The 19,373-nt window shown below is 35.2% G+C and overlaps 1 protein-coding gene and 1 long non-coding RNA gene across 3 annotated transcripts in view; both read left to right on the top strand.

Moving 5' to 3' along the window:
• Positions 1 to 19,373, top strand: part of LOC123532136 (calpain-1 catalytic subunit-like) — a 31,678-nt gene continuing 12,305 nt past the window's right edge. Inside the window, exons 1-8 of one of the 2 annotated variants that reach the window (XM_053517816.1) lie at positions 1 to 247; positions 1,292 to 1,904; positions 3,553 to 3,684; positions 4,785 to 4,843; positions 5,344 to 5,475; positions 7,214 to 7,421; positions 13,135 to 13,286; positions 14,201 to 14,364. In XM_053517816.1, the coding sequence (XP_053373791.1) occupies positions 1,293 to 1,904; positions 3,553 to 3,684; positions 4,785 to 4,843; positions 5,344 to 5,475; positions 7,214 to 7,421; positions 13,135 to 13,286; positions 14,201 to 14,364 (1,459 nt within the window). In that variant the 5' untranslated portion in view covers positions 1 to 247; position 1,292. Of the gene's footprint in view, positions 248 to 1,280; positions 1,905 to 3,552; positions 3,685 to 4,784; positions 4,844 to 5,343; positions 5,476 to 7,213; positions 7,422 to 13,134; positions 13,287 to 14,200; positions 14,365 to 19,373 lie in introns of both variants that reach the window. The other variant, XM_053517817.1, reaches the window with a different exon arrangement.
• On the top strand, positions 7,620 to 11,145 carry LOC128546676 (uncharacterized). The gene is made up of 3 exons (XR_008366147.1): positions 7,620 to 7,840; positions 8,626 to 8,722; positions 9,235 to 11,145. It is a non-coding gene; the product is annotated as an uncharacterized LOC128546676 (long non-coding RNA).

Genomic DNA, 19,373 nt, shown 5'->3' with positions numbered 1-19,373 from the left:
TTGAACTAGCAGTATTTGTTGACATGTTGCTTAGAGCTATCAAGTACCATTTGAATAATAAAACCTAATTCCTATGCATATATATTGGGAAAAGGATTAAATACGTTCACGCTTAAATTTCCATCATAATTAAAATCGATTGATTAAAATCACGGATCGGATATTTAAATAGGATATAAACAATTACTGATATGTACTAAACTTGTTTCCGTGCTTACAAATACGGATATATACTCGAAACAGGAAGGTAGTGAATTAATTATTAATTTACTATTTATAGTAACTGATGCGTATTTGCTGTTTAATTACTGAATTTATAAATCAATTGACCATCTGCTTATATTTGTTCCTTTTATAATCCTTGGAGAGGGAGGTCACTTTTGAAGAAGAAAAAAATGGATATATACATAAATCATTTGCCTAAAACAGTATTTACTCTTAAGTCATTTAAAGCTGAAACTGGACATGAAAGCTTTTACTAATGGATGATGTATGCTCTATTCGAAGTAAAATTGAAATATTTAGAAATAAACAAACAAAAAAACAGAGCCAAACTGCAAAATTCATGTACTTTTTTGTCAAAATAAATCGCAAACATAATAAATGTAATTTATCAGGTATTCAAAATCTATAAGTTACGTTCGGTTCAATAATACACTTTTGAAATTGCTGGTCCGTTTCGTATTGAATTTCTCTCAAACCCATTAGTGTGTATTAAAAGGGACAAATGTGTCAATGCCCGACATTGTTTCTGTTTGCGTGAACAGACTTCTAACAGTTTCTTTTTCAAATCAATTTCTAAATTTTGAAATACAGTTACACGATGTGGTTTTCCGGCTCATACTCTAGATTTGAAATCTTTATTTGCTGCAACAATAGACGCGAGTAGCATGGTGATTATATGAGCCGCACCATGAGAAAACCAACATAGTGCATTTGCGACCAGCATGGATCCAGACCAGCCTGCGCATCCGCTCAGTTTGGTCAAGATCCATGCTGTTCGCTTACGGTTTCTCTAATTGTAATAGGTTTTGAAAGCGAACAGCATGGGTCCTGACCAGCCTGTGCGGATGCGCAGCCTGGTCTGGATCCATGCTGGTCGCAAATGCACTATGTTGGTTTTCTCATGGTGCGGCTCATATCATGATCAGCTGATACACCGCTTACATTCCTGCTCAACATTTCTTAAGTATGTCTTCTTGTCTCTTCCTTACAACTTTTGGAATAAGTGTTTTGTCGTAGCTAAGAGTTCTATTGTCTCCTCTTTCTCAACATTTCAGTTTGGTTTCAGAATGGGTTGTGCACCAAGTGCAGCGGGCGGCGAGCCCAGGAACGTACGTGACAACAGAAACGATAATCATGACTACACTGGTCGGCACTCGACCGGAAACAACGGCTACGAACAGCCAAAACGTGACCGCACACCACCGCCTAGGCAACCTACCCCTCCACCTCGAGAGCCAACTCCGCCTCCACGTGAACCGACTCCGCCCCCTCGTGAACCGACTCCACCACCTCGTGAACCGACTCCACCGCCTGAACCGACTCCACCACCTCGTGAACCGACTCCACCACCTCGCGAGCCGACACCACCACCTCGTGAGCCGACACCACCTCCTCGTGAGCCAACACCGCCTCCTCGGGAACCGACACCGCCTCCACCACCACCACCAGAGGAACATATCCACCAGGATAAAAAGCAAAAACGCACCGGTGGATCAGACGGCTATCAGCAACAAGAGAGCGGCATTTATGAATGTGACTATTTTGAGTTTCGACAGAACCCGGAGGAGTTAGACAAAGATTATTCAGATCCACCTACAGGCCCACCACCATTTGTAGACAGGGATTTTGGCCCAGGAGTTGCAATTAAAGGAGAATCCGTTGAATGGAAGAGACCACACGTATGTGTTTAAGATTTTTATTCTAGATTCGTTGTTGTTGTTGTTGCTGCTGCTGCTGTTTTTTACAATTTTAGGACCAAAAAGCAAAATGTTAGTTGTACACTTTCCACATAGCCAATCAAGTTGGAAGACAAAATGGTGAAATGTTTACTTAAGGAAACGTTTCTGTCTTGTCTGTCAGTTTTTAAATTTCTATCGTGTATTAACCCTTACCCTGCTAAATTTCTATAATGAACTTGTCTATCTGTCAAATCGGACAGTACCATTAACTGTTAAAAGGGGTGCTTACCAAAAAGATACTGACTGAATGGCGAACAGTGCAGATTGTGATCAGACTGCACGGATGTGCAGGCTGATCATGATCTACACTGGTCGCAAAGGCAGAATCAATCGTGTCCAGCATGAGAAGGGTTAACGCGAAACGGCGTTTACGAAATGGCAGACATTTTTTCACCAGCTATACCGATGAATGTATATACGGTGAAGAAAAGCAAACCTGCTGAAAATTTATATTTTGATTCGAAAACTACTACAATACCATTACCAGAATGAATGGTACTCAATTTTAAAGAATGTTCATCCGGTATTACCTTACATTATAAGGAGTCTATGTATAGTAGCTTCGGTCATGGTACTTTACTATTTTGAGAATGCAAGAAGACAAAGTAATTTTACAGAATTCAAATGTTTTTGCATGGTATTTCATGTAAAGTTTTTACAGAATAATTCATGTAATTCTTTACAGAATATTCCATGTAAATGGTTTACAAAATAGTTCATGTATATCTTTTACGGAATATTTCATGTAAATATTTTACAAATATTTAAGCAAATATTTTACAGACTGCTTTGCGTCAATGATTTCAGAAATGCTTCATGTAAATGGTTTTCAGAATGCTTCGTGTAAATGATTTCAGAAATGCTTCATGTAAATGGTTGTCTGAATGATTCAAGTAAATGTTTTACAGAATGATTCGTGTAAATGATTTCAGAAATGCTTCATGTAAATGGTTTTCAGAATGCTTCATGTAAATGTTTTACAGAATGATTCGTGTAAATGATTTCAGAAATGCTTCATGTAAATGGTTTTCAGAAAGATTCATGTAAATGGTTTTCAGAATGCTTCGTGTAAATGATTTCAGAAATGCTTCATGTAAATGGTTTTCAGAATAATTCAAGTAAATGTTTTACAGAATGATTCATGTAAATGGTTTTCAGAATGCTTCATGCAAATGTTTTACAGAATGATTCGTGTAAATGTTTTACATGAATAGTTCATGTAAATGTTTTACAGATGATTCGTGTAAATGATTTTCAGAAATGCTTTAAGTAAATGATTTAAAGAATAAAACAGGTAGATGCTTTACAGATCATTTCGTGTAAATACGTGTAAATCGCTTATAGAACTGTCCATGTAGACGTTTTATAGCTTCATGTAAATGCTTTACAGAATGATTCATGTAAATAATTTCGAATATGCTTTATGTAAATATTATGTCAATGTTTTACAGAATATTTCATGTAAATGCTTTACAATATATTTCATGTAAATGTATTACAAAATATTACATGGAGATGTTTTATAGAATACTTATTAATAAGTTAATTTTTTTTCAGTATTATTCATGTAAATGTTTTGATATTTCAGGAGTTCCGGGATGCGCCTGTCCTGTTTTCCGACGGAACAACACGGTATGATATCGGACAGGGAAGTGCGGGTACCTGCTGGTTCTTATCAATGGTCGCCATGTTGGCAGATAAACCGAAGTTGTTCCACCGGGTATGACGGCAATTTTATTTTGCAAAGAATAGTTCGAGTGCAAAAAATGCTTTCTTTATCATTGAATTTCTTCCTATCAGGTCCATAATGAATGGGCGAACATTCTTCAGAATTATTTTCCAAAACAAGTGAAAGAATATTATAGAACTTGGAAATGCACGTGTTTCTTAATTAACACAGAGCAAGATTGGTAGTTTATAACTCATCTCTCATTCGCTCGTACACATGGACTTTCTGGATGAAGTTATTTTCTAAAGTTTTACCAGAATTGTACCCAATGTTTTATGTACATATACTTTATTAGCTCGGCTATACGAAGTACATGCAGAGCTATCCTATGCGACGCAGCGTCGGCGTAGGGTTGTAACTCTTGCACCAATGTTTCATGACTTATGTTTCCTTTTAACAATGAATTTCTTTTTTATTTTGATGCACATTCACTTTATTTCAATTATTACTTGATGGATTTGCTTCAAACTTAAGCTGGTTATTTCTCATCATCACCGCCATTACATAAGACAATAAGTCAGTCACCAGAATTTCATGAATAAACTCCCTTTTTACATAGAATCTTTGTTGCACTTTCCCTCTTTCTCTGTTATTACTAAATTGATTTGATTCAAACTTAAAATAGTTGTTCCACATTATCACTAACATCACGTATGATCGGTTTTATTCAGGCCACTGAATAAGTTCATACTATTTACGTAATATTTACAGGTTATTAGATTTGTATCGAGAAATATGCATGAGTTCTGCAGCGGAAATATTGCGCGACTTTAGGAGCGCAATATTATTCCGCGAAAGAACGAATGAAGCTGACGTCACAAATGACGTCACGCACCTGATATGAAATTTGAACGTCAATATGGAATAATATTGACGTTTCAGGTTCCACTGTAATTTAACGGAGTTTATAAATGAGTATGTAATAATGATATGTATTGATACATTTGTAATAAAAAGATGACTACTAGTTTTGCATTGAAAAAAATGGGCACTCGTTCTTTAGCGGAATAATATAGCGGTCCTAAAGTCGCGCAATACATGTATCTCTAGTTACAATAATCTATAAATATTGGGCGTGGTTTTAATTGCAGGTAGTGCCGCAAGACGCATGGAATCCTGAAGGCGGGTACTTCTATTGCTATTTTTGGAGGTAAGATTTATTTATAGCTCGCTATTTATGTAACAGAAAAATCTGCTGATAAAAAAAGTGCGCAAGTCCCGTTTCCTGAGCTCCTTACCTCTATAAAAGTCATGCAACTGCACAGCTCCTTACCTCTATAAAAGTCATGCAACTGCACAGCTCCTTACCTCTACAAAAGTCATGCAACTGCACAGCTCCTTACCTCTACAAAAGTCATGCAACTGCACAAAAAATATAAATGAATGTCAATCGATTTATTGAATTCCAAAGATGATCATAAAGCTACATTATGATATTAAAGTGTAAGAATATAAATGTGTTGCATAGTATAACAGGGCGGCGAAGAAGTTGTTTCCCGCCAAAAATAATATCAAGTGAAGCAAAAAGCTTTTACCAAAAACTAAGAATTAAATGACGTGATTTTATTTGCTTTTTAACTTTTTGTCAATAAAATAAACTTTTAATATAATCATTCTTTCAAAGAAGTACATGTGTTCACACTCATACAGGTTTGGCGAATGGGAAAGAGTTTTTATTGACGACTATCTGCCAATCGTTCATGGAACCGAACTTTGGGGTGCCAAATCTGCCGAGGATCGACAGGAAATGTGGCCCGCCATGTTGGAGAAGGCTTTTGCAAGGTGACATAGCTTCTGTTTATATCTCCAAATTATCACCCTTGAGATTTTCACATTTTACGTGCATTTGTGTGCACGAAAGAAGCTTTTGCTCTGCAGTGTCATTCATTGGGCTTTAAAGAGCTAGTTAATACAACGGGTTGATTATCTGTAAATTTGGGCATTTTATTTCGTAAATTTAACTCGAAAAGAGTTCAAGTTCGACCACATTATGCCTTGACCACCAACCAACTTATATTGTAGAGCGGGTGTGGGTATTTCCGAACAGTTAAGCAGTAATGTTGAATGTTCGGAAATGCCCACTTATATTGCCATTTAAAAACAACTTGTTTATAGAGTGATTCCAGCTGATTTAGCGTGTATAATTCCGAACTATATAAGAATACAGATATTGTCAGTAGAGTGTATTGAAGATATTACCTATTGGACGTGTATTTCCGAACAGAGGGGGTAATTCCGAACAACAGGGGGGCTAATTCCGAACAGTTCCAACTTCTTAAAAACAGAATGTTTGTTTGTTTACAATGATAAACAAAGACATTCTTTACGGTATTACTTGCATTTTTAACAAAGAAACTTTATAAAACAAAACACATAACTGGAATTTACAGAGCATCTGTATCTAAACCTAAATTTGCAGAGGCACAGCACAACATCTGTGACAACTTTCTTCATGATTAATGTCCGAAACATTTAATATGGTATTAACACCCTTATACATGATGCAGTGTGCAGTGTTAAAAATGTCTTAGTATCTGTGTTTAAATTAACAGTATTTGCATTCAAACGGAAGTTCGTCTGTATAGCCCAATAATTCATCTGCCACACATTTAGGGTGAAATCTGCATCCACAATTGGTGCATGTAGGGTTTTTTCACATGCATAGCAGTAACGTGGACCGTGCAGGGTTGTCTTGGCACCCAAAATTTGCTTGCAACTCTTGACAAGCTCATGCTATTGCTACATGAGTCGCCGCCTCCTCTACCAGAGTCGGATCATATTGCACATGTTTAAAACAAGCCAATATGAATGAAAGGAAGTTGAACTCATTTTACAAAGTAGTAGATTTATTTATTTGTTACTGTTTCTTTTTTATATATATATATATTTATTTATCAACTTATTTATTTATCTATAATCTAGCTCTAGTTATTTGCTTCAAATATAGTATAAGTCTTTATATATACTTATTTTGGATAAACTGTTCCTCATACATTGATTGTTTGGAATTAGCCTCACATTAATTAACAAGTGTGTCTAATTCCGAACGGCTTCTTTGATCTTTCAACGTTTTCTATAATGAGAAATGCAGTGAACTCCCTTCCCACGGGACACTTGTGATGTAAGAATTCCATCAAAACATTGTCAGCGGTAAAAACCAATACTTTTAGATCCTTACATACTACTTACATCAAAATACGAAAACAGGTAAGAACGACATGCATGCGAGCTGTTGTATAAATTCTTGTCTGTTACTTTGAAAAGGAGCGCGACAAAACTTTGCATTCATTACAATATGATATGGAATTCGTTGTTATCATGTATGTGACGCCGTGGATTAGATTTGTGCCTTTCAAGAATACAAAAATGTCATTGGAAAAATGTGTTCGGAATTACCCCCTGTTCGGGATTACCCACACCCGCTCTAGTACAAATGTGACGTATTGAAGTAGAGCAAACATACATAAATATTGCCATAAGAATGGTGCTTACATTACCGCACTATTGTACATTTGCATAGGTTTCACGGGAACTATAACGCAGTGTATGGGGGCCAGTCAGGTGACGCGTTCCTGGCTCTGACAGGAGGATGTTCGGAATACATCGACTTTGATGATGCATTGGAAGCAGACGCTGAAGGTTCACAGATGAAAAAAGCGATCGCGCTTCACATTCGCTTGAAAAATGCAATCAAGAACGGAGAAAGCATGCTTACAACTGAAGTACCCGTATGTAACTATAACTGTTCTTCGTATCACATGCTTTGAAATATCACAATATATATATGTGACGCACCATGACATTTTGGGTCCAAATTCGGCGTTACGTCATTTGAGAAAACGTCGATTAAAGTTACGTCACAAAAAAAATGGTGGACGTTACCACGTGTTCGCGGCAATGAATGCATTTCTTGTTTTCAATAATACTCTACCTTGCCACAAGAAAAAAATGAAGTGACATTTATAAACATTTCCGTGTTTTGCAATTCCGTTTCTTTAAAAAATTTAAATGATTGATAATTTATCGCCCTTTGAATCGACACGCCATTTGTAAACATGGAAGGTCGCGGAGAAAATGAAACTACCAAAAACAATTATTTGATGATTTATTTCGATTGTATAAAGAATGACAGTTAGCGAATCTCAAGGTAAGTAAGTATTTAAGCGATATGTAGTGTTAAAAATATTATTTGAGTTCATATCGACAGTTTTGTCCGATATCTTTTCCAAAAATAGCCCGGATTTGACACTAATGACAGATTCGAGGTAGATTTAGCGCAGTTAACATTTTATTTACAAGTGTCAATATATTGTAGACTATATTTTATTTACTGAATCTGCCATGAATTCAACTTTTTTTAAATCGGTTTTGACTCTTACTCAGTAGAATCTGTATGCAAGACAATTACAAGAAGACCTTGTGACTCTGGTGCCAGACAAAATTACAACAGTCAGTCATAATGTTTAGTTACATATTAAAGTTAAAGCCCTGATCATTTTATAAATATAGCCATGCCATGAAAGTGACTGATTAAGAATAGTTGAAACAAATCTATTGTCAGCTTCAACCACTAATTTCTTACATGTAATGTCTAATCAGTCCATACATAAAACTTCTACAAGGCATAAATATTGTTTTTACTTGGAAAGAGACAGTTTTTTCCATAGCTTTTCATGTTAAATTTGCATACTGTTCACTTGGCCATTATTTCTGGATTCCTCACCATTTTGTACTGTTCTTGGCAAGTGACTAAAAACCACTTAGTAAAATAAATAAACTTTAGATACATTCTGTTTTGAAAGCCTTGCCAGGAATTCAAACCTATTACTCTTTTTATAGAAGTCTTTGTGCTAAATAAGTACTGAGCTAACTGCCCAGGGCATTTTTATCTCACATTTCAGCCTTTTTCAGTATTTGTTTTTCATTTTACAGATCAACCACTGAGGATTGTTTGGCTTGATGCAATGACCTTAAACAGTGAAATGATTTTCCAGGAAGGTCTATACACAACAAGCTGGATTTTATGGGGGTTTGTAAATTTCTTCATATATTTTTACACTTACTATACTGCTATTCTAAGAAAGATAAAGACATTAAAGTTGCATAAACATAAATGATCTATTTCATTCATAACATTTTAAGAGAAATGATTTTGATTATAGACCCATTCAACAAATATGTGTAATATATTAAGAAGTGAATAAGTAATGACATACAATAATTGAATATATCATGTATGTATTTTTTCATATTTTCAAAATTATTTTTACAGTAAGTGTTTACATTAAGTTTGATTGCATGAATTGTATGTCTAGTCTGTAGGAATCTTAGCTAGTTTATGTATTCTTGAAAAGCTACTTTTTCTGCATGAATACTGTAAGATTCTTGGATGAGTTTATACTTATCAAATCTGCTTTCAGTCAGCTTTTAACAAAAAGACTCTCTTAAGCTTAAAAAGATGCTTTACAGTCTTATATTCTGTAACCTTATACTAATCTTATTAAAATTAAGTTCTAATGTTGATGAATTTTTGTTTTGCAGAGATGAAAGAACTATGAATATGTAAATGGGAATGAAACAGAAGGAATTAATATGTTCTACTGATCATCCAGCTGAAATCATGCCTGTGGAATAGAGTGCATGTCACAAATACTGATATGAGCAAATAACTCCATATTGCACAAATAATGTCATGTTTCCTGCCCTCATGACCTGAAAAAGTTAAAAATTCTAGTTCAAATTACAAATGTGTTTCAAGAAAAAGTAAAACTTAGTCAACTGTGAGAAATATTGGGTAAAAGTAGTGTTTTGATGTCATGACAGCTGTGAAGTTGTTTGAGAAGCACTATCTTAATTGTTCTAACAATACAGAATTTAACATAAATTTTCCAAAACTGCATGCATGAAATACTAAGACATGTCTGTTGAATGAATCCTAGTTGTTTAAAAACTACAACATGTGTGACATTAAAGCACAACCTTTGGAGGAAACATTTTTACAATAAAAACTGCCTTGCCAGTGTGAGTGTAGGAAGGATTTTTCCAGAAATGGCAGAAAACTACCAATATAGCAGAAAATATTTGTTACTGGCTGAATATAATATATTTTATTTCAAGTATTAATCATGTTAATCCATGGTTATAATTGTGTTAAAAGATATTTTTACATGACATGACCTTAGCAGAAATAGCTATTTTTTTGCAAAACATTGTGAGTTGCCATGGTAATACAAATTTGACTTAAGTTTAGATTTGTTTGATTATGTAGACAGCATGTGTCTTCTTTATATTCTGCTAATCAGACTATGTTCTGCAAGAAAATATCTTTTATGTGTAACCATCAACAAAACATGTCATAACACAAATCTGTCATAAAATGGCAGAGCTGTAATGCAGGTAGGCATATCAGGAAAATATGTAGTTCTGTAAGACAAGTAATATTACATAAAATGATGTTTGTTTTTTATAAATGATCATAATTGACCATTTGTGGTGTAAAACAAATGTATACTGAACAGATGCTAAATGAATGTTCTGATTCTTTCTGGAAAATTTACAAAAAAACTACTATTTTAAGAAAATAGTGTATTGTTGCCATGGTAACATTAATTTAACTTTTAGATATCATCATATGTAAACAACATCTTTCTTGTTTATATGTTATATATGTTAAGCTGTATTATGTTAGTGAATATATTTTCATATGTAATAATTGCATCAACAAAGCACTATGTTATTACACAAGCCTGCCTTAAAATGGCAGTAGTTGTAACTGAGAGAGGTGTATCTGAAAATTATGTATTTCTCAAACCATATTACATTAATTTTCACGGAATGATGTCTACTCTCTTACTTTTAAATAAGAAAACAGACAGCTTTTGGTGTAAATATATGGAAAAACACTTCCAATATTCAATTTATTACAAAGAAATTGTCAAAAATGTTAGTATTTTTGTAAGAAAATACCACATTGTTGCCATGGTAATGTTAGTATTTTTGCAAGAAAATACCACATCAATGCCATGGTAATGATTCACTGATCAGTAATCTAAGTCTTTTGAAATTTTAGAAAACTCACAGTTGATAATAACAGTCTAATAATTATATTTTCTTGCCTGATATTCTTTCTTACTGTTTAATAGATAAAGTGTCTGTAATAATAAGATTAATGTCCTAGTTTTTGGGATGTTGTCTAATTTGATATCAAATAAATTCTGTATCTTGTTCAAAAGAATGTCATAAAACAGTTGTCTGTAAACTGTTAGCACACTAGAAAAAGTTGTTTGTATATTTATTTCACATTCTATGTAATTTATTGCCAGATTCATCAAAAAACTGTTAAAAAAGAGGTTATTAAACAACAGTGTTGCTATAGAAACGATTTTTAGAACATAAATATTTTTATACTACATGAAAGAAAGAGACAAAAAGAAATACATTCCATTAATTGCATGTTGCTTTTGTTATTTTATCATGTATTTTATCATGATATTATTTAAATATGGTGTCATTATTAAGATATACTGCCTCAATTTTGATACAGTTAGACAAAAACATGGTGTCCGAAAAGTGGTAATATCTCCATGACAACGACTGATTTTTGTTGTCAAATTGAAGATTTTTACTCAGAATGGGTCAGTCTGTCAGATTAGCCCAAAACCCCATTTTTGACCAAAATTGCATTTGGACCCAAAATCTCATGCTCTGTCACATATATATATTAACACTCTCAAGCTTTGAAATACTCTTGTATGTGTATTTACACTCTCTGGCTTTATGGTATTATGTTTACACTATCTAGCTTTGAAATATCCCTGTCTGAATGTCTACACTCTCTGGCTTAAGGATATTATATTTACACTCTCTGGTTTTAAGATATCCGTCTATGTTTATTTACACTCTCTGGCTTTGAGATATCCGTCTATGTATATTTACACTCTCTGGCTTTGAGATATCCGTCTATGCATATTATTTACACTCTCTGGCTTTGAGATATCCGTCTATGTTTATTTACACTTTCTGGCTTTGAGATATCCGTCTATGTATATTTACACTCTCTGGCTTTAAGATATCCGTCTATTTATATTTACACTCTCTGGTTTTGAGATATCCGTCTACGTATATTATTTACACTCTCTGGCTTTGAGATATCCGTCTATGTATATTTACACTCTCTGGCTTTGATATATCCGTCTATGTATATTTACACTCTCTGGCTTTGAGATATCCGTCTATGTATATTTACACTCTCAGGTTTTAAGATATCCGTCTATGTATATTTACACTCTCTGGCTTTGAGATATCCGTCTATGTATATTTACACTCTCTGGCTTTGAGATATCCGTCTATGTATATTTACACTCTCTGGTTTTAAGATATCCGTACAAGTATACACTTTGGCTTTGAGATATCCGTCTGTGTATATTATTTACACTCTCTGACTTTGAGGTATCCGTCTATGTATATTTACACTCTCTGGTTTTAAGATATCCGTCTATGTATATTATTTACACTCTCTGGCTTTGAGATATCCGTCTATGTATATTTACACTCTCTGGTTTTGAGATATCCGTCTATGTATATTATTTACACTTTCTGGCTTTGAGATATCCGTCTATGTATATTTACACTCACTGGCTTTGAGATATCCGTCTATGTATATTTACACTCTCTGGCTTTGAGATATCCGTCTATGTATATTTACACTCCCTGGCTTTGAGATATCCGTCTATGTATATTTACACTCCCTGGCTTTGAGATATCCGTCTATGTATATTTACACTCTCTGGTTTTGAGATATCCGTCTATGTATATTTACACTCTCTGGTTTTAAGATATCCGTCTATGTATATTTACACTCCCTGGCTTTGAGATATCCGTCTATGTATATTTACACTCTCTGGTTTTAAGATATCCGTCTATGTATATTTACACTTCCTGGCTTTAAGATATCCGTCTATGTATATTTACACTCTCTGGCTTTGAGATATCCGTCTATTTATATTTACACTCTCTGGTTTTGAGATATCCGTCTACGTATATTATTTACACTCCCTGGCTTTGAGATATCCGTCTATGTATATTTACACTCCCTGGCTTTGAGATATGGAGGAAGACCCCAAGTGCCCCGTGCATTATTTTATCACGGGCGGATACCTGGGTAAAACCACAGATATTCCGTCAGCCGGCTGGATGGCTTCCTCACATGAAGAATTCAACGCCCCGAACCGACATTGGTGAGGGGCAAGTCCCCCAAACAACCCTTTGAACATTTAAGTTTCTTTTTTTTTTATTTAAATGCGAGATTTCAAGCCAAAGACGATTTCAGAACATAACTTTTTCTAAAGAATGCCAGATTAAGTATTTTGAGATAATATTTGATAAAGGTTTATAAAACATACAAAGTTATACACATACATAGTTCTTTTAATCTTATTTCAGAGTAAATTTGATGGTCAGTACGGCCTAGTGGGCGGCCATGCGTATTCTCTGACCGGCGCCGTCACAGTAAACAGCAATGGCAAAAAAATTCACCTGGTTAGAGTCCGCAACCCTTGGGGACATACGGAATGGAAAGGACCTTGGTCAGATGGGTGTGTAGTTTTCTTTTGTCTTTTTAATCCTTACTGTATAGATTAACGCATCTCCTGTCCACATCTTGAGAACTGAGCGCGAAACTTTTCAAACAGTGTATAAGTAAGGAACAATATACAATAGCGTCGCGCTCAACCCATGCTCTCTGTTTGTCTGAGACTTCACTGCCCGCAATATTGGCCTACTAGAAAAGCACAAGACCATGTATCGAGACCGGCACAGTGTATGATATTCGTACTGATTTGACAGGAAATTTTGAGCCTAAAGACACTTATCCTCCAGCTATGAGTCATGTTGAGAAGCTGTAAGAATCTTGTGGAGAACAAGTCAAGACTAGTACAGAAAGCAGAAACACTGATTACATAAACTGCCCGCCTTTGCATGAAACTGAAATAATGTTAAAAATGGTGTTGCTTAAACCCGTTTTCACAAACAAACATTGAGCCATGTCACAAATGTGTATGCGGAAAAAGGTCAAGCTCAACGGCGCTTGGTGTGGCTTAATTATTGTCTGGTAGCCTTCTGCTGAGTATTTCCTTTCCCCTTTCAGGTATTTGTCATAGTTTGTTAATTTGTATTTGAGTGAAAACTATATGCCTACATATAATGGGGCCTTCGTGTACTATAGGTTTATTGCAACTACATCTTACCTTGCTTCGGATGTCATCTAGCTGACTTACGAAAGGTCAGTGGTTCTACCCCGTCCGCTCGTTCATAAAACACTGCTGGGAGGGTCACCTGGAGTCTTCATTCACCATTAAAAGCTGGAAATAACCAACAAACAAAACTGCGTCGTAATGATTTAAAACCGTACAAATAAAAGAGTAATGTCCTTTTAATTTTAAATTCTTTTAACACTTTTTTGCTTTGTTTTAGCATTGTGCAAGCACTTTGTTTCTTATTGTTCAAACAGGAGCGGCGAGTGGGGATCAATAGATTCGAACTCTGTACCTCACGCAAATAAAGACGACGGTGAGTTCTACATGAGCTTAAGGGACTTTATCAAGTTCTTTTCCGGCGTTACAGTATGCTCAATGGTTCCGGATTTCGATAAAGACGGTTGCACAGATTCTCTTAGTAAGTTAATCTAAAATCCATATTTCCAATAGTTAAGCACTAAAGACCTGCTCCAGTCCTACCTTTTAACCTTAAATTGTTACTGAAAAAGCATGAAAATCCTGACAATGAACAGTGACGCCTGTCAAAATAGAGTCTTTTTATATAAAATTCTATATAAAATACCTTTGGTTTTGCGTGCTAAAGTGTTGCGCGTGTATGGCAAGCCAATTGTCCAATAATTACGTGAACCCTAGTTCACGGTCGAAAAACTAGGATTAACGATCGATAAACTAGGTTTTTCGAACGTAAAACTAGGTTTTTCGAATACTTACCTATATTTTCGAGCGAAAACATAGGATAACGCCGTGAACCATAGTTCACGCTCGTAAATGTAGGTTCACGAGCCGGGGTTTACGAGCGTAAACATAGGATAACGATCGTGAACATAGGATAACGACCGAAACTCATAGTTCAATCGAGAAACCTAATTTATCAAACGTAAACCATGGTTTACGGTCGATATATTAGGATTTTAGAATCAACAATGAATTTCGGGCGTGAACATGGGTTAACGGCCATGAACCTATGTTTACGGACGTGAACTTATGTTTACGACGGTGAACCATAGTTTACAGACCTGGACCTATATTTTCGAGCGTGAACCTATGTTTACGAACGTGAACTTGGGTTTACGAACGTGAACTTAGGTTTACGTTCGATAAACCAGGTTTTTCAAACGTAAAACCAGCTTTTTCAAATACTAACCTATTTTTTCGAGCGAAAACATAGGATAACATCTTAAACCATAGTTCACGCTCGTAAACGTAGGTTCACGTTCGTAAACCCAAGTTTACGGTCTTAAACATAGGATAACGACCGAAATTCATAGTTCAATCGAGAAACCTAGTTTATCGAACGTAAATCATGGTTTACGATGGATATACTAGGATTATGAAATCAACTATAAATTTCGGCCGTAAACCTATGTTTACGGTCGTGAACCTATATTTTCGAGCGTGAACCTAGGTTTACGGCCGTGAACTACAGTTTTACCTTCGAAAAACTGTGTTTATCGAGTTGTAACTATATGGCAAGCTAATTGTCCAATAATTACGTGAACGCTAGTTCACGATCGAAAAACTAGGATTAACGATCGATAAACTAGGTTTTTCGAACGTAAAACTAAGTTTTTCGAATACTAACCTATATTTTCGAGCGAAAACATAAGATAACGCCGTGAACCATAGTTCACGCTCGTAAATGTAGGTTCACGATTGTAAACCCCAGTTCTCGCTCGTAAACATAGGTTCACGTTCGTAAACTATGGTTTGCGGGCGTGAACCGGGGTTTACGAGCGTAAACATAGGATAACGATCGTAAACATAGGCTAACGACCGAAACTCATAGTTCAATCGAGAAACCTAGTTTATCAAACGTAAACCATGGTTTACGGTCGATATATTAGGATTATAGAATAAACAATGAATTTCGGGCGTGAACATGGGTTTACGGACATGAACCTATGTTTACGGACGTGAACCTATGTTTACGACAGTGAACCATAGTTTACGGACCTGGACCTATATTTTCGAGCGTGAACCTATGTTTACGAACGTGAACTTGGGTTTACGAGCGTGAACTTAGGTTTACGTTCGATAAACCAGGTTTTTCAAATACTAACCTATTTTTTCGAGCGAAAACATAGGATAACATCGTAAACCATAGTTCACGCTCGTAAACGTAGGTTCACGCTCGTAAACCCAAGTTTACGGTCGTAAACATAGGATAACGACCGAAATTCATAGGTCAATCGAGAAACATAGTTTATCGAACGTAAACCTGGGTTCACGAGCGTAAACTATGGTTTACGCCCGGTATCTGATGTTTTCATTCGAAAATACAGGTTAGTATTTGAAAAACCTAGTTTTACGTTCGAAAAACCTAGTTTATCGATCGTTAATCATAGTTTTTCGACCGTGAACTGGGGTTCACGTAATTATTGGACAATTGGCTTGCCATACGCGATGCCGTTTACTGTTAGGTATTGTAATCATGGGTTGCATACACACAATAGAATTTGAATAGCCGCGGAGCAGGGCTTTAAAGACAATACTCAGTTAATTGCTGTAAAATCAGTTTTTCCAGTAATCACGTACTTAAAGACAATACTGAGATTGTCTCAGTTAATTAATTTAAATTCCATATTTCCAGTAATCACGTTCTTTCAGTGTCTTCTTGTTAATTTAACACTTATTTTTAACATGTATATTATGCATCTGTTTCAAACAGGAATGGGTGAGTTACTTCTTAAAAAATAATAGTTTTCCATTTTACGTATTAATAGGTTGAACCATATATATGCATGTTTAAAGAACTAGACCACTGGTTAAGGAATATGTTAAAAGCTCGTTTCCTGTTATGTACCTTTGGGGAATATGTCGGTTATATTATGGTTTCAATTTTATTAAAATCTTTCCTTAAGTTATTGACGAATTTTATTCTCATTTGGTACATGTGAAAAAGTAGTATTACCATAATATGCTGATATTCACATAAGCACTGTTGGGAAGTATTCTTCGCTTTTCCGGCAATAACATTAATATAGCTATACATAGTAAACGAGCTTTCAACATAATCAATAACTTTAATGTGTAAACTAGAAATGTAATTCTATGGTGTGCAGGTATAATTTAGCAGCGATAACCAAAACGAATTTTACTACAACTGAAATGGTTATGGTTTTAAGAATTACACAAGCAAAGTTTTAATCAATTATATTACTTAGAATTTCCGTCCAGTTACGTTTTACAATATAAATTTCCGTACACAACTCGGCAATACCCTTTATTATGGTAGAAGGATGCCGAAATTCGTAATTGCTGTTCTCGATTATAGTCACCGCGAGACAGTTCGACTCACTTAAATTGTATTTGAAATTCAATGTATATAGCTTAGACCTCGTTTTCTCGTTTTTAAGTCTTTTAAGTCACTTTTCATCACTTCATTCGCTGATGTTCTTAAAGACATGTTATGCTTTTTTATTGACTGTATGTCTAAAGCTGGTCAAAGATATAAAGAAATCTTGTCAAACCCAAAACAAAATATTTCCAGAAAAAAAAACAACAATAAAAAGCCTCAGTCCCAGCATGTCGTCGATATAGCATTGAGTGTTGTTTTTCTTCTAACGTTATGGTAGTTTTTGTTCAGATTTGTGTATTTATGTAATACGTAACATTGTAACACTACCCAATTTATTTCCGTATCAAACAAAGAAGACTGATCAGAAAGCAATATTCTTGCATACCAGACGGGGATTTCCGGTATTTTTACCGGTGCTGGAAAACTCCATCTTACACCCCGGGGTGTAAGATGACTCTCGTGCTGTAAATGACGTATTACGAACTAATATATGTAGAAGATTTATGTAGTAATTTATATTTTATTTAAAAAACGGAATAAAAATTCAATACCTTGACTGTTCCTATTAGTTCCTGATAGTATATTTCTCGATTCAAATCACGTTATTTTATCAAAAATACATAACGTTACGCTGCAGCTGATAAAACAAAACCGGAACTAAACATTGTTATTTGTTTTGAAACGTCATGACGTCTTTCCTGTTTACGGACGTTGGTTTCCCGCGCTTTGTTTAAATACACTGCTATAAGAAATAGTTCTAAAAGGAAAGCCGTTCGATTGATTTTATTTTTATTATTATTTCTTGAAATCGGTATGCAAGAAAAAGAATCAATCACTGGTCGCGGGTAAAGATGGGAATATCCGGCACGAGGGTAACTGTTTAGGCGGTAACGAGGTTCCAGCCTCGTTACCGCCTAAACAGTTACCCTCGTGCCGGATATTCCCATCTTTACCCGCGACCAGTGAAAGATTCTTATATTATGCACTATTTGTACGTCACAAGAATTACGTCACGGCGTCAATTGTCGTAGTGGCGGATAAACTGGATAAAATATATTTGATAAATATTATCAAAAATATAAATAATGATCCTTGATATTGTGTTAGAACCGAAAGTAATATATATCAAAAAAGTAATTTGCTCTTGAATAAAGTCATTGTCGTTTAGATGCGTATTATTATATCACTCGGGCTGCACCCTTCTGATATAATTCCTTCGAATCTGAATTTTCAAACAACGATTTTATTCGACAACTCATCACTGTATGGGATATGTTACTTCTTAAATAAAAACAAATCGAGAAAAAGAGAGATGAATTTGTTTCAGTACCATAATTGACAAGGTTCGCTGCGCTCCTGCAAACCTGTTGCCCGTTTTTCCCGTCTCTATATACATGTACATCTTAATCAGTGTCATTACTATTCTAAGACTTGTAATTTTCTTTCATGAAATGATGAAGTTAACTTTTCTCACGGATTTGTGTTCGTGACTCTTAATTCATATGTATAATGTAGTTAGTCATTAGTTATTAGTTCCGTAACCTCATTCATACATGTACATAGAATCACGTTAACAGGATCAGTTACCTGGGAGGAAGGTTTAAAGTAGTTGGCCCGTAATGACAGTCGACAATTTCCGTTCGTTTACGTATTCTTCGAATGCGGTTTCGGCATCCTTCGGTTGTTTACGTTATCGCACGGAAATTGCCGATTGTTCTTACGGGTCCGCAACCTTATTAAGTCATCTTAAAGTGGAATTATACGCATTTTTCAAGTAAACATCCAGCTGAAATAGATGTGTGTGTAAAACGGATGGAGAAAATTATAGCTTTTAACCCAATATACCAGACTCTTCCTGTTACCAGTACGAAATAATAAGTTTCCAAATATGACTTTTCTTATTTTGAGTGGGGCAGTCTTTTTACGAAAAGTCAAATTGCACGCAGGAGTTGCTTCCCTTCGACTTCAGAAATCTCTACCTATAGGTAAGGCAGATCACTGTGTAGAAGATTGAAGAAAAGAACTATTATCTATAAGTCCGATTTCTTTATTTCTAAAGCATCAACTTCAAATACTTATGCGGCATTGTCGTTAATTTAACACATTTA

Source organism: Mercenaria mercenaria, chromosome 11, assembly GCF_021730395.1.
Source record: "Mercenaria mercenaria strain notata chromosome 11, MADL_Memer_1, whole genome shotgun sequence".
Lineage (NCBI taxonomy): Eukaryota > Metazoa > Mollusca > Bivalvia > Venerida > Veneridae > Mercenaria > Mercenaria mercenaria.
This window is presented reverse-complemented; position numbering and strand designations above follow the sequence as displayed.